This window comes from Xiphophorus maculatus, chromosome 14 (assembly GCF_002775205.1).
Source record: "Xiphophorus maculatus strain JP 163 A chromosome 14, X_maculatus-5.0-male, whole genome shotgun sequence".
NCBI classification, from domain to species: Eukaryota; Metazoa; Chordata; class Actinopteri; order Cyprinodontiformes; family Poeciliidae; genus Xiphophorus; species Xiphophorus maculatus.
Window position 1 is genome coordinate 9,449,792 of NC_036456.1, and position 12,999 is coordinate 9,462,790.

At 41.8% G+C, this 12,999-nt stretch overlaps 1 protein-coding gene across 1 annotated transcript in view; it reads right to left on the minus strand.

The window, feature by feature from the left end:
* The window catches only part of actn3 (actinin alpha 3), a 31,330-nt gene that overhangs the window by 1,973 nt on the left and 16,358 nt on the right, over positions 1–12,999 (minus strand). The window contains exons 2-20 of the mRNA XM_005811546.3: positions 9,495–9,609; positions 9,186–9,305; positions 7,794–7,880; positions 7,486–7,573; positions 7,207–7,285; positions 6,591–6,672; positions 6,098–6,183; positions 5,811–5,903; positions 4,690–4,920; positions 4,384–4,531; positions 4,153–4,303; positions 3,418–3,526; positions 3,174–3,314; positions 1,988–2,170; positions 1,349–1,483; positions 832–1,011; positions 590–736; positions 422–487; positions 158–316 (exon numbers count right to left, since the gene is read on the minus strand). Coding sequence (XP_005811603.1) covers positions 158–316; positions 422–487; positions 590–736; positions 832–1,011; positions 1,349–1,483; positions 1,988–2,170; positions 3,174–3,314; positions 3,418–3,526; positions 4,153–4,303; positions 4,384–4,531; positions 4,690–4,920; positions 5,811–5,903; positions 6,098–6,183; positions 6,591–6,672; positions 7,207–7,285; positions 7,486–7,573; positions 7,794–7,880; positions 9,186–9,305; positions 9,495–9,609 — 2,400 coding nt within the window. The remainder of the gene's footprint in view (positions 1–157; positions 317–421; positions 488–589; positions 737–831; positions 1,012–1,348; positions 1,484–1,987; positions 2,171–3,173; positions 3,315–3,417; positions 3,527–4,152; positions 4,304–4,383; positions 4,532–4,689; positions 4,921–5,810; positions 5,904–6,097; positions 6,184–6,590; positions 6,673–7,206; positions 7,286–7,485; positions 7,574–7,793; positions 7,881–9,185; positions 9,306–9,494; positions 9,610–12,999) is intronic.

The window sequence follows — 12,999 nt, forward strand, 5'->3', positions numbered from 1 at the left end:
AAATTCATGTAGGGCTTTGTAAAACCACCAGATGGCGGCATTTCCCCATCTCTAGTAAAGAGTGTGACTCCAGTTTCTCAGTGAACTATTATATTCATACAGTAACCTCAGTGAGCCTGTCCTGCAGGAGGACCGTTGCCGGTTCCGTGTCGTTTACCTTGTCTGAAGCCAGGATCTTGAAGGAAGCCATGACCTGTTCCGCAGTGTCGGTCTCTGCTGTCTCGCGGGTCATGAAGTCGATGAAGGCCTGGAAAGTCACCACGCCGGTGTTGTTCGGGTCCACCAGGGTCATGATGCGGGCAAATTCAACCTCACCCTGTCGGTGAAAACATGGAGGACTTCAACGACGAGCTTTAGCATCTGAGTGAACAAGCGTAGGAGGCCATAAGGGTCCGTCTGTGGTTGAACTGGTTGCACTGACCAGATCGTAACCCATGGAGATGAGGCAAGCACGGAAGTCGTCTGGGTCCATCATGCCGTTTCTCTTCTGCAGACAAAAATCAGAACTGTTGAGCCAACTCAACAGCACTCACAGCTGAGATCCAGCCCCACAAAGAGAGGAGGATGTTCCCAGAGTGGGCCGCCTCACCCTGTCGAAGTGGTTGAAGGAGGCCCTGAACTCGTTGAGCTGCTCCTGGCTGATGCCCTTGGCGTCGCGGGTCAGGATCTGGTTCTCCACCTCGTTGATGGTTCTGGCGATGGTGGTGAGCAGCTGCTCCCAGCCCACACGGACGTGCTATGACGGAGAGAAAAGAAGAGAACGTTAGCATGACGGACGTAAAACCCAAACAGAGAGGGCGGTGAACAAAGTTGAGGCTGTTGCCGTCGGACCTCCATGGTGTAGTTGGTGTGCTTGTTGTCGAAGATGAGCGACTCCTGGCTGAGCTGGTGGTCTCCCTCCAGCTTGTCGATGTTGGACTTGTAGTTGATGATGTTCTGTTCGTACTGCTTCAGGCTGTTCATCTGTTCCTCCAGGGAGCCGGCGATGTCCACAGACACGTGGCTGATCTCCTGTACGGGTGGAGAACAGTGACGACAACGTCCAATGACCAAAAAAATGTTTGGATGAGTCAAGGAAGTGAAGAATGCTAAGAACACTGTCACCTATTGTGTTTGCATTATAATGAGGCGTTTCACTGGTCTATTGCACATAGAGACCAGTGAAACTACTATCACATCTCTACATGTGATAGTAGAGAAAATCCCTAAAACCTTAAATTTCACCTTTGATCTACAGATGGATGATTGAAATTTGAACATAAAAATCAATCCAAATTGGTTTTCTCCATCAAGACATGTTTTTCCAGATTGGACTGACTGCACTGTACACAGTTTATTTTTGCTGTACCTCCATCTTGGTTTGAATCCAGGGTCCAATGATGTTGGCCTGGGCAGCAAACTGGCGCCTCAGCCTCTCGTTGGCCTGCTGTCTTGCCACCTCCTCCTGCAGCATTTGGTCTCTGAGGGGTACAAGGTGCTTCACCTGCATAATAAAATCCAGTTTTAGAACGTAACGTCATTTAAAAGTAGACATGTAGATCATTTTCAGCAATAATCACATTTCTAAATGTGGAATCAATTGAGTGATTATGAAAATCGGAACATGATTGATGAAATAAACTCTTTATTTATATAAAGAAAATAAGCATCTTTTCTCGTTTCTTGTCGCAGATGGTCTGTAGCGCGTTTCCCTCCACCAAATCTGACAAGATTGTCCAGTGTGGTTCTTCTCATTTCCCCTGACAGTTTTACATGCTGTAGCATTCTGTATCAGTCCAATCTAAACTTACAGCTACTATTTCTGACCCCTCGCTTGGTATGTACCCCTTATTTTTAGCTGGATGACCAAATGCAGCGCACAGAGATACAGCATCGGCTCACGTTTCCTGTTTGCACAATGCGACTTAAAGCGGTTACCCTCCACGTTAATCGCCCTTTCTTTACTGAGCGAGACTCTGGTTCTGGGGAAACGTCTGCTTCGACTCACAGTTTCCCACTTGGTGTTGATGTCCGGCTGGCTCAGGTTGGTGTACGGGTTGATTCCGGACAGCTTGATGCCGTAGGTCTGGGCGATCTTCAGGATCTCGTTATGGATGCTGATGGTGGCCATGCGCTCCTTGTCGGCCTCGGGCAGAGTGGCTTTGAACTGGTCGTGAGCAGTGATCAGACTCTGGAGAGCAGGAAGAAGAGGGGAAGAAAAAAGGCCAATATTTACACAAACGTTCTTTAAAAAATCAATATTTCTCATTTAGAGAAGTTGGATTGTAATTTTTTTATCTGATTTTCAGTGAAATGCACAACCTTGAAAATCCTACATCATCATCCAGTCAACTGGTGATAGTTTTATAGAAAATGGATGCAAAAAAGCTAGCTAGCTAGCTAGAAAGGATATATTAGCAGATAGTTAGCGCTAGCCTCAACCGCTTCGAGTCACAGAAGGGGATGAAGATGTTTTGCTGCATCTTGTTCAAGTTAGTTTTTTAAAATGGGACAATATGTATTATTATTGAACATGTACATGTAAATACATTAGATTGTAGCCAAGGGGATACATTTCCGTCGCTAGCCCCGTTGGCAGGCTGATGTTAACGCACAATAACAAATACAAACGTTTGCTTGGCAGAAAAGTCCTGCAATGGAAATAAACTATGTAAAGTAAATGATATTAAATAGTCACAACAAAATATGAGAGCTGTGATTAACATATTTTGTAAAAAATTATTTTATTTTATATACGGAACAACTAAGCTCAGTTGCAACAAGCCTGGTTTGTTCTTAAAATGTCTTAAATTTTAAGACATTAAGATGTCTTAAATTTTAAGACATTAAGATGTCTTAAATTTTAAGACATAAATACATGAATTTAAGACATTTTAAGATACCAACAGGTGAATGAACACCCCAGTCTCACAATTTTTCACCATGGTGATTTTGTTTGTGGGGACATAAAGCTGAATACAAATGCAAGTAAAAAAAATAAAAACAAAATCAATTTTCCTTTCACTTCAAAAGATATCCACTGCTTTGTGTTAGTCAATCACTTAAAATCTACTTCAAATGTATTAATGTTTGTACTTCTAACTTGACGCCATGTGAAAAAGTCCAGTTGGACATGAAAACTTTTGCACAGCAATGTCTCAAATGAAAAAAGGAAACGGAGAACAAGTGAGCACCTGGATCTCCTCAATGCTGTGGACGATGAACATGTCCTGCAGGTCCTCCATGGCTCCGTCCATCCAGTTGTTGAAGGGCGCGGCCCTCTTTGCAAACTCCAGGTACAGCTGGTCGATGGTCTCCCACAGCTTCTCCACGCGCTGCACTCACACAAACGCAACAGTTTTAAAAAACATCTAAATATGAAGATAACTTGCAGCCTGAGTTGATCTCTATATGTTAAGGTTTTTTTTATTTATTTACCTCCAGAGAGTCCCTCCTCTTCTGGGTCAGGGTCCCCAGGTTGTCCCACTGGTCACAGATCCCCTGGCAACGGGCGTTCACCGTAGCAGCATCATGGTAGTCCAGCTCACTGAATGAGATCGCATCAGTAAGTTTAGCTGACTACAGATATTATAGTTTGATTCATGTTTTAAAATATAAATCTAGCATCATGCACTGCAGTTTTACCACTTCCTGAAAATAAGTGGATCTGATCTTATTTAGCTTTTCTTGACCTTATACATGGTCCTGAAGCTTTGAAAGCCAAACTGTCACCTTTTTAAAGGTTTTGTTGGCTCTAGTGGCCTTTATTTGAACGTAGTCCGATGGGAAAGAAGGGAAGACATGCGGCAAATGTCGCCAGGGCGGGAATCAAACCTGCGACCACCACCACGAGGACTAAGGCCTCCATACATGGAGAACTTCCACATCAGCACCCCAACTGTGACTTTTTACACCTACTGTCATCCGCCATGTTGTTAGACATCTCAAACACTGTCTATAAGTTCAGAGATAGTTTCAGGAATACAAGGAAAAATTCAGTTGTGAGAAGCAGCAACACACTCAGAGGTTCCTCTAGAAAGCATAACTACACTTTCCACTCGTCTTATGCACACCTTCCCAATGTCTCATGACTCTTAACACCTCTGTCCCTCCTACGGGACGATTCTGCTAACGTTAGCAGCAGAATCCTGTTGGGACATTGCGGTGTCTTACTTCAGCTCCTGGGCGATGGCGGCGATCTGCTCCACTCTGTCCTGGTGAGCGGCCAGGTCGCTCTCAAAGGCCTCGTGCTTCCTCATCAAGGCTCTGATCTCCATCAGAGAAGCCGACTCGTAGTCCTTCTGAGACAGAAGCTCCTCCTTGCCTGAAACGAAACAGTTAGCAAAGTCTTCAACGCCGGCAGGTAGGGGAGTCGGCGTGGGTTTCTGTTCCCGTCATTCCTACCTGCAGTCCAGGCTTCATGCATGCCACACTTCTGCTTGAACTTCTCGGCCAGGTGGTCCAGTCTCTCCAGACGGCGGATCTCGGTCAGCAGCCACTCCTCGTAGCCCTTTTCCACCTGCTCCAGACCTTTCCAGGCGTTGGCGATGTCCTGGAGGAGAGGGACACGCTTTCATTACGTGTTGGTAACATCACAGATTGTGGACTGTGTTCTGTTTCGTGGACGTACAAGGACTATTGCGGCATTAGTGAGTATACATTTAAACTAAAAGGACTTAAAAACAGTGAAAGGTGTTGCGTCGTCCTCACCGACACCATCTTGCCCTCGGAGGGCATGAAGGCGGGCCTGTTGCTGAGCCTCAGCTTGGTCTGCAGAGTGTTGAAGTTGATCTCCAGCTGACATTTCTCCTGCACGCGCGGCGGCTTGTGCACCCGGCGGTAGTCGCGGAAATCCTCCAGTTTCTGCTGCATGGCGCGCATGGTCTGCTCCGCCACGCGGTTCTCCAGCCAGGGGATGGTGCGGCGGATCCACTCCAGCAGCTGGACACAACGGGGATCATGTCTGTAACAGGCCTGCTTTGTTCTCATCTCCGCCGTGCGTGGTTTGGAAATTGAATTAAATTGCTGCTAGGAGTAAAGACTCTTCTGCCTGGGTTTCTCTCGGCGTGTGAACTTGTGCTTTTAGTTTCCACCGTAAACGCTTTGTTAAAGTTGACCTCTGAGTTGGACTTTAGAAATAAAAAATCTCTTTCCAATTAATTTAGAAACACAGAGGTACACTGTTATTATCTGCTGACCTAATTTTGCATTTATTTAATCTGTCTTTATAAAAGCTAATCCAGTTTGTCCAGTCAAGTCAAATGAAATAACATGAGATGACTGAGGGGAAAAAAAAAAGTTTTGGGGATAAAATGACTTTGCTTTCATAACAAGGACAAATTAAGAAGATGAAAATAATTCTGCTGCTGAAAACTGAACATTTTTAGCTTTATCGAAACTCAAACGCTCAATCTTTTTACAAATATCACCAAAGAGCTACTGACTCGTTGTAACACTCTTCAGTGTGGATGTTGCTACTGACGGAGAGACTCCACTTCTAGAAGCAGTAAGATGTTTACTAAGTTATCTTGAATCAAATAATTTAAGCTTCAAGAGAGTAACACCTTCAGCAGATAACAGGAAGGCTGAAGAAATCACAACAAAATCGCTCTGTTTTAAGCTCAGTGTTGTTTCAAAGAAATCATGTTGATGTAGAAATATTGGCAGCATTTTAGAAATCACCACAAAAGTAAAGATCTACGTTCTCTAGAAATACACAGACTTGATGGCTTGTTGATTCTACAGCTGCGCTAATCCTGAATTTAAGCCTCTATAAAAACCATAAAAAACAAAAAAACTCTTCTTCTGAGTTGGTTGCAGAAGTTTCTCACCTCGCTGGCCAGCTTCTCGTACTCCTCCATCAGTTTCTCGTTCTCCTGGTTGACAGCCAGCACCTTGCAGATGCGGTTAGCAGCCGTCTCAGCCTGGAGGTGAAACGCACCGACACGCATGTACACTTAAATAGCAACACCAAAAATACTTGATTTCGCTTTCAGTGTCGTCGGTTGAGGTTTCGCAGATTAGTGCCTAAATGGTTTTATTCAGTCTAGAAGTGAGTATGTATACGTTTGGTTGTATTATTAGCAACAAGGTGAAAAGTGAAAACCATAAATCTGACCTGCTCGGCTCCGGCGAAGGCGTGATAGAAGCAGGACACGTAGGTCATGATGGCCTTCTCGTCAGGTTTGGGTGTGTTCACGATATCTGACGGAGATTAAAAAAAAATAAAAAAAAGAGAGATTAAAAATAACACAGCTTTACAGAAAACACAATATTGTTTGAAAAACATTGCATTAGGTCCAATTCAATTCATTTTAAATGTTTTTATTCCCCAGAAAAACGGCCTAATCCAATTGACCTAAAATGAGAGCAGAGTGGATAAAGTGAAGTATACCAGTTTGTTTACATGATTCCCTGATTCTCAGAAGGAATCCTCTGGTTTAATAAACGCTGCTAAACGTTTTCTGGTTATTTGTGTCCGATTGCTCAGGATTACAGGAGTAGTCCTTCCTTCTGGAAAATGTCACGGTATGTTTTAACCCGACGTCACCAGAGAGCCACAGTAAACATGTTCGCTCTCAGTTCGGTCGGTTTCTCCTTCACGGCCTCACCTTCAGCGTCGAGCATCTTGGGGATGTCCAGGAACTTCTCGGCCACTTCAAAGGCCGTGTTCAGGTTACTGATGGGGTCGTCCTGAAGGAAGGTAATTATTAAATGTTATTAAAGGTTAATTAAACAATGTTAATAACACGAGATCTGATCAATGTATCTGTTTAGCTAAAAACACTTCTCATTGAAACATGGTGCAAGCTCTAATCCAGATTTATGTGGAAAGATGCAAAATGGTTTAAAAAAAAGAGAGAGAACAAATGAACTTTGTTAAAACTCAAAATATGTGATTATACTGAAGCAGTGCTGCAATATAACTGATCATTGGAATTTCAACAAATCCACAGTTTGCCTACGCCTCTGTTTTTCATCTGCGCTTTGTGTTCTTACTAGCATTTTTAGCACATATGCAGCCACAAATACAGACCATATATGTCAGATTTTATATTCCATTTACACATGAAGCTGAAAATGTAGAAGATCAACACAGAAATAGAAGGAAGGAAACAAAAGGAGACAGGAAAGAGGAATGGAAGGAAGCAGGGAACAGAAGAACAGAGGGGAGAAATGACTGTAAGAAAGAAAAGATGGAGGCAGAGGGAGAAAAAGAAGGAGCACCTTTCTCAGTTTGGAGTAGTCAATGAGGTCAGGTCTGTGTCTGTGGATGAGGGCACACAGCGCCAGGCCATCTTTCCAGCTGAGCAACAAAGGAAGAGAAGAAAAACAACCCAGAGAGTAGATCAGGTCATAGAGACAGAGCAGAGCTGTACGTAAAAAAAACGGTGCAAAAATGTCCCAAAACCCCCAAAAAGACGACAAAACACAATAAAGAGGAAGAGATGAGATATTAAGAGTGCAGTAGCCCGTTTGTGCCACAGGGGGGCGCTGCGGACTAACCTGATGTGGAAGTTCTGCACATTGACATTCCTGTAGGGGGCAGTCTTCCTCTGGCACCAGAGCAGCAGACCTTCTTTAGCGGAGGTCTCTGAAATAGTGGCGGGAGAGAAATTAACAACTAAAGCAGAACAAAACGTCAGAGTAGGAACACAAGTACAGAAATGTTTAAGAACCAGCAGTTACTGTTTAAAATAAATAGGTTTTTTTTCCCCAACATGTTGCCTTGTTTATGTGGGATGTATCTCAAACAGCAGGTGTGTGTTTGTGAATTGAATGCTGTGAACACACACACACACACACACACACACCTTCCACAGATATGTCCTGGATGGCGAAGCGCAGGATGATGGTCCAGATCATACCAAGGGTCATCTTCACATTACCGTCGACAATTTCTGTCCAGACAAACGGAGCAAAGAAGAAAACACAGAGACTTCGAGATCCTTCTCCTTTGTAACTCTTTCTGGTTCTGTTTGATACTGAAAATGTCAGATAATATATAAATATATTTTTATTTTATTCTAAACTAAATATCTCCTTGCTGCTTTATTAAGTTTTGAATATTTAATGCGGTAGCTTAGCATCAGCAGAGCTAATTATTGCTACTTTAAAGTCACTGTGTTTGAGATGCAACAGGAAAACAGGTGAAGACCATAATCGGTCCGTTTTACGCTCGACCAGCCTGGATCGATGATCAGAACCTAAAAAGCCAATTTTATTCCCCGACCAGTGACCACAACAAAAACACTGTTTGGTCTGGAAGTTGTTACTGCTTTCAACTTTATTTAACATCAGTGAAATGTTAACAATTAGAGAAGACAAAACTGGTGAAAGAAACTTCTAGAACGAAATTGTATTTTCTTCTGGACATGTTCGCTGTTCATTCAGGTGAAGCTTTAAGTGACAGAACGAACTGCAGCAAAGTTTTCTTGGTTTTTATCTTTTGGAGCTTTCCAACTTGATCATGTCGCATGTTGTCTGTTATGCATTTTGAAAGGACCTAAAGCAATATTCCTGAGATATGTGCACTTCTACATTCTAAAATGTGCAAACAGAACAAAAAAAGAGCTGTAATGTACCTCCCAACTGAGATATCCAAACTTTTGTTTACGCTGCCTTTTATTTCTATGGGTACCCGTCCCACAAACTGGATTATTTTATAGATCTTTGAGATTTCAGTGACAGAGAGAAACATCGGTCTGCTTTTGAAAAAAAAATCACTGTTTCCTTTTGCAACAAACATATTATTCTTAAAACCAGTTGCATTCAAATTAATCCATGAAGTTTTCAGCTTTGTTTATAGTTCTTAAAGAGAAACGGGAATTGGGTCAAACCTGCATCATCAGCTCAGAGCAACAAACTCAGTAAATCTCCCCAAAATATCAGATCTAAATGTCAATAATCCTGAATCAGGTGTCAATGTTGACATCACCACAACTCTAATGTAACCGCTTCAGTCTAAATGCATTAAAGGTTGTTTTTTTTTAAACTTATGCTCTAATGCAACTTGCTCTTTTCCTATACAAACTATTAGACAGTATTGACATCGCTAAAACCTATTTCTCAGCTTGAGGCAGTCCCTAATCAACTGAAAGAAAAAAACATCTTCCAACTTCCATGAAGTTTAAATGATCCTATTTGTTTGAGTAGATTTACTAAGGGGGGTTACAGGAACAATAACCCTGAGATGGGACCCTCACCCTCTGCACCAATAGACACCAGTTTGACCCCCTTGCTGCAGATGAAGTCCAGAGCTTTGTTCACGTTGGCAATCTTGTGGAAACGCATCTTTCCTTTGTCGGGTTTGGGCAGCCTCTCGCCTGAAAGACAAACACTCTATATAAGACACGTCGATCATTTACAACAATACAGGAGTAATTCTGAATCAGATTTGAATTATTTTCTGTTTTGTAAAAACAATGCGGACAGAAGGTTGGGGCGCCATTCCAAATACAACGTCAGGAATGAGGGGAGGCTCAAGGGACGAGCTGGTTTGTAATGAGGCGCACCTGAAATGACCTCCAGCAGCAGCATGAGTTTGAGGCCATTTCTGAAATCCTCCTCAATGTTCTCGATCTGTGTTCCAGCTTTCCTCAAGTGGGAGTTGCACCAAGCTGTGAAGGTCTGAAAGGGAGACGCATGGTGAGGCGTAAGGTAACGGTGTTGCCCATGCAACTGTACGGCCTGTGCTCGCTCTCTCTCTCTCTCTCACACACACACACACAATTTGCAGTCTAGAAGCAGCAGGTAAAAGAAAAACAAAGCAAAACATTCACACAGCAGCTGGGTGTGAATTTTTTAAGACCAGACTGAAAAACTGCTGAGAGACTGTTTGAGACCTCGCAGTCAGTGGAAGGGAAAACACACTTTGACGTTTATGACAGCTCATGTTTACTCACATATCGGTTTTCATGCAACCTCAAGTGAAGTTTTTTGTTAACCACTTTTACAGGGTTTCTATACATCAAGTGTAACTTTTTTAACTCCGCCTTGAATGAAATTTAAGACCAAAACCATAAACATAGGAGATGGGTTTTGCATTACAATCACGCATAGCAAAAATATTGAAATGTCTGCTGCCTGTTTGCGGCTCTTGGCAGCGTCTTTGTTATTCTCATCCTCCCACTGCATATTCCCTCCCATGGTGCCGACCTTAAAAGTTTTTATTTTGTCTTTGCACAGAATGTATCCTGCCTTGTAAGAGCTGGTAGGGGAAGTGAAAACGAACGTCCTCCGGCCAACTGGCGATAAATGTCCGCTTAAAAGAATCGACACGCAGCGTTGCCTCTCAATAATAATAATAAGTGATTTATTACAGACTCAGAGTCCAGATTACATACAAAAGAAAGACGCTAACGCACGGGGAAGTTTGTGCTCGTAAACGTAGATGTGCAAACGTGAGCTTGCGACATCGGTGTGTCTTGTTTCAACTTTCACCTGTCGCCGTCAGTCGTCGCTCCCTGTGTGTCAAGCCCATTATTACCCCGGATAGACACAAAAAGCTAGCTAGCATCTGGCACACATATCACAATTTGTGCTATTTCCTTTATACATATTTATATTGATTGTCGTTTTCTTATCTTCTTGCTTTATTTTATGCTCCCCCTGGTAAATTGTTATTATCTTCCTGAGTTTTGTTCACAGTACAATTGTATTGTTGTTTATTATAATAAATAAAGTTGTTTTTAAAAAAAAAAAAAAAAGCTAGCTAGCTAGTAAGGGTGTTAGCCATGTTAGCAGCTAGTGTTAGCTTCAACCGCCACAAGTCACAGAGCGCAATGAAGACATCCTGTGAAACAAGGATATGTACGAGATTAAAAAGTCACCACAAAATTTAAGAGCTGCGATTAATGCTTTTAATAAAGTTACGAACTTGAGACTTTTTAAGGATGTGCGGACACTTTGTTTAAAAAACAAAAAAAACAACATTGAGCTGAACGATCTGGCTCTAGCTATAACTTAATTTTACAAACTTTTTCTCAAGAATGTCAAAGAAAAGAAAGCATCTACAAACACTTCCCAAGGCTTTGAGAGCGTTTTAAGCTGTTCACCACCACTCGCAACACACTAAGCAACTATTTTGTTTTTGTGTGTTTTTTATTACTAGTTTTTGAAAAACATTTCAGGAAGCCCGGCGTTTTGGGAAAGATTCTACAAGCTTGATGCAAATTCAAACACATAATATTTTAGACCAGGGCTGTCAAACTAATTTTCATTTTGGGCCCCATCAAAAATCTGAATGTTCTTAAAGGGCCAGTTGTGCCAGGATGTATTGATAAAACTAAATAAACTGTTAAATTATCAATAAATAGATGTTCCTCCAAGATTTTTTTTATTGCTTTAGTGTTTTTAAAAAAAATCACATTACAGATTTTGTGGTGCCAATTTAGAAACGTTTGTAAGGAATTTTTATGATATTTGGTCTAATGTGTTAAATGTGACTTTTTGTTACTCGCCGTATCAGTTACGCACGATAACTTGACATCAAGTAAGGCTGAGGCAGCGTCACTTAAACTCCATGTCTCTGACCAATTTTGAGAAACTTTACTGTAAAATCTGAAAAAAAAAATGTGGAGAATCTGTTGATTTTGTGAGAATTTTGCAGATTTGTGAAAAACTGGAAGGACTTATTGATGTAATTTGGAGTCTAGAGGACCACATGAAAAGCTACAGCGGGCCAGATTTGGCCCCGGGGCCTTGAGTTTGACATGTGTATTAGACCATGACACCCAAAGTTTAGCCGTTTTCAGTTCCACTATGCAGGTGTTGTCGACACTATGAGTATTTTCAGACAATTTTCTCATTAAAATATAAATCATTTCATTATAAATAAGACATAAGGGGGAAAAATGTACATGTCCTTCATCTTTAACTGTAATTGTCCTTCATCTTTCACCTCCAGTTGCAGAAAAGCAACCCAACATAAGGAGGCGAGCCGCAAAGAAAGAACTGACAAAGTGATCATTTTTCCCTGCTTAGCTTCACACTATGTTGGGAATCTTTGCCTCAGAGCAACGCAGTCTATAGATAAGAATTATTCTGGATTAATGGATTGGCTTAAACCTTAAATTACAATAGACAGAGACTTAAAGTGTGAATTTTGGCAAAGGATCTATTTCCGGGGTCTCAAACTCCAGTCCTCAAGGGCCACAGTCCTGCAGTTTTTAGATGTGCCACAGGTACAAAACACTGGAATGAAATGGTTTAATTGCCTCCTCCTTGTGTAGATCAGTTCTCCAGAGCCTTAATGACCTAATTATTCTATTCAGGTGTGGAGCAGCAGAGGCACATCTAAAAGTTGCAGGACAGCGGCCCTCGAGGACTGGAGTTTGAGACCCCTGATCTATTTGCTAAAGAATAATCTGCAAGGTTTGCCCCAGAAAACTTGCTAAACCTGGAGGTTGTTGCGCTCGGCAGTCATTCATCCAGCGGCCCATGGTGTTTTTGAGTTAAAAAATGTTTAAAGCAGACGGGAATTGGAAAATATCACTTGATAATTATGTGTTTTTGGAAGATTAATACCTGAACACCAACTATAAAGTATTAAAAAAATGCAAACATTTTTAAAAGACTTAAATAAGCAATGCAAAGCCTTGTGGGGACACAAGTAAAGCCTGGTGGCCCGCCAGGCTTATAATACACTGGGGGGAACCCTGATCTGAGTTTTTTTTTAATGTGATGGTGTCTCTAGTGCGTGTCAACAGTGAAAAAGTTGAAAATGAGGAGAAACCTAATCAGAGATGTTATTCTAAAAACAAGTATCTAGCTATTTTCTGCCCTGTGTGTTGTGTTTAGCAGTAAGCAGAAGTTGTGTCTTTGTAATTCTACATTTTCTACTTATTAGTTCATTATCTGTATAAACTGAGCAGGATGTAGTGATGTTCCTGTGTTGTCTGAAACTGCCTAATTGCATAAAGTCGTGCACATAAGTGACGGCTTACTGGTTCCATTAGACCACTCAATCACTCGCTAAATGGCTTTTCTAAGAGGCTTTCATGGTGTTTAGCTTAAATC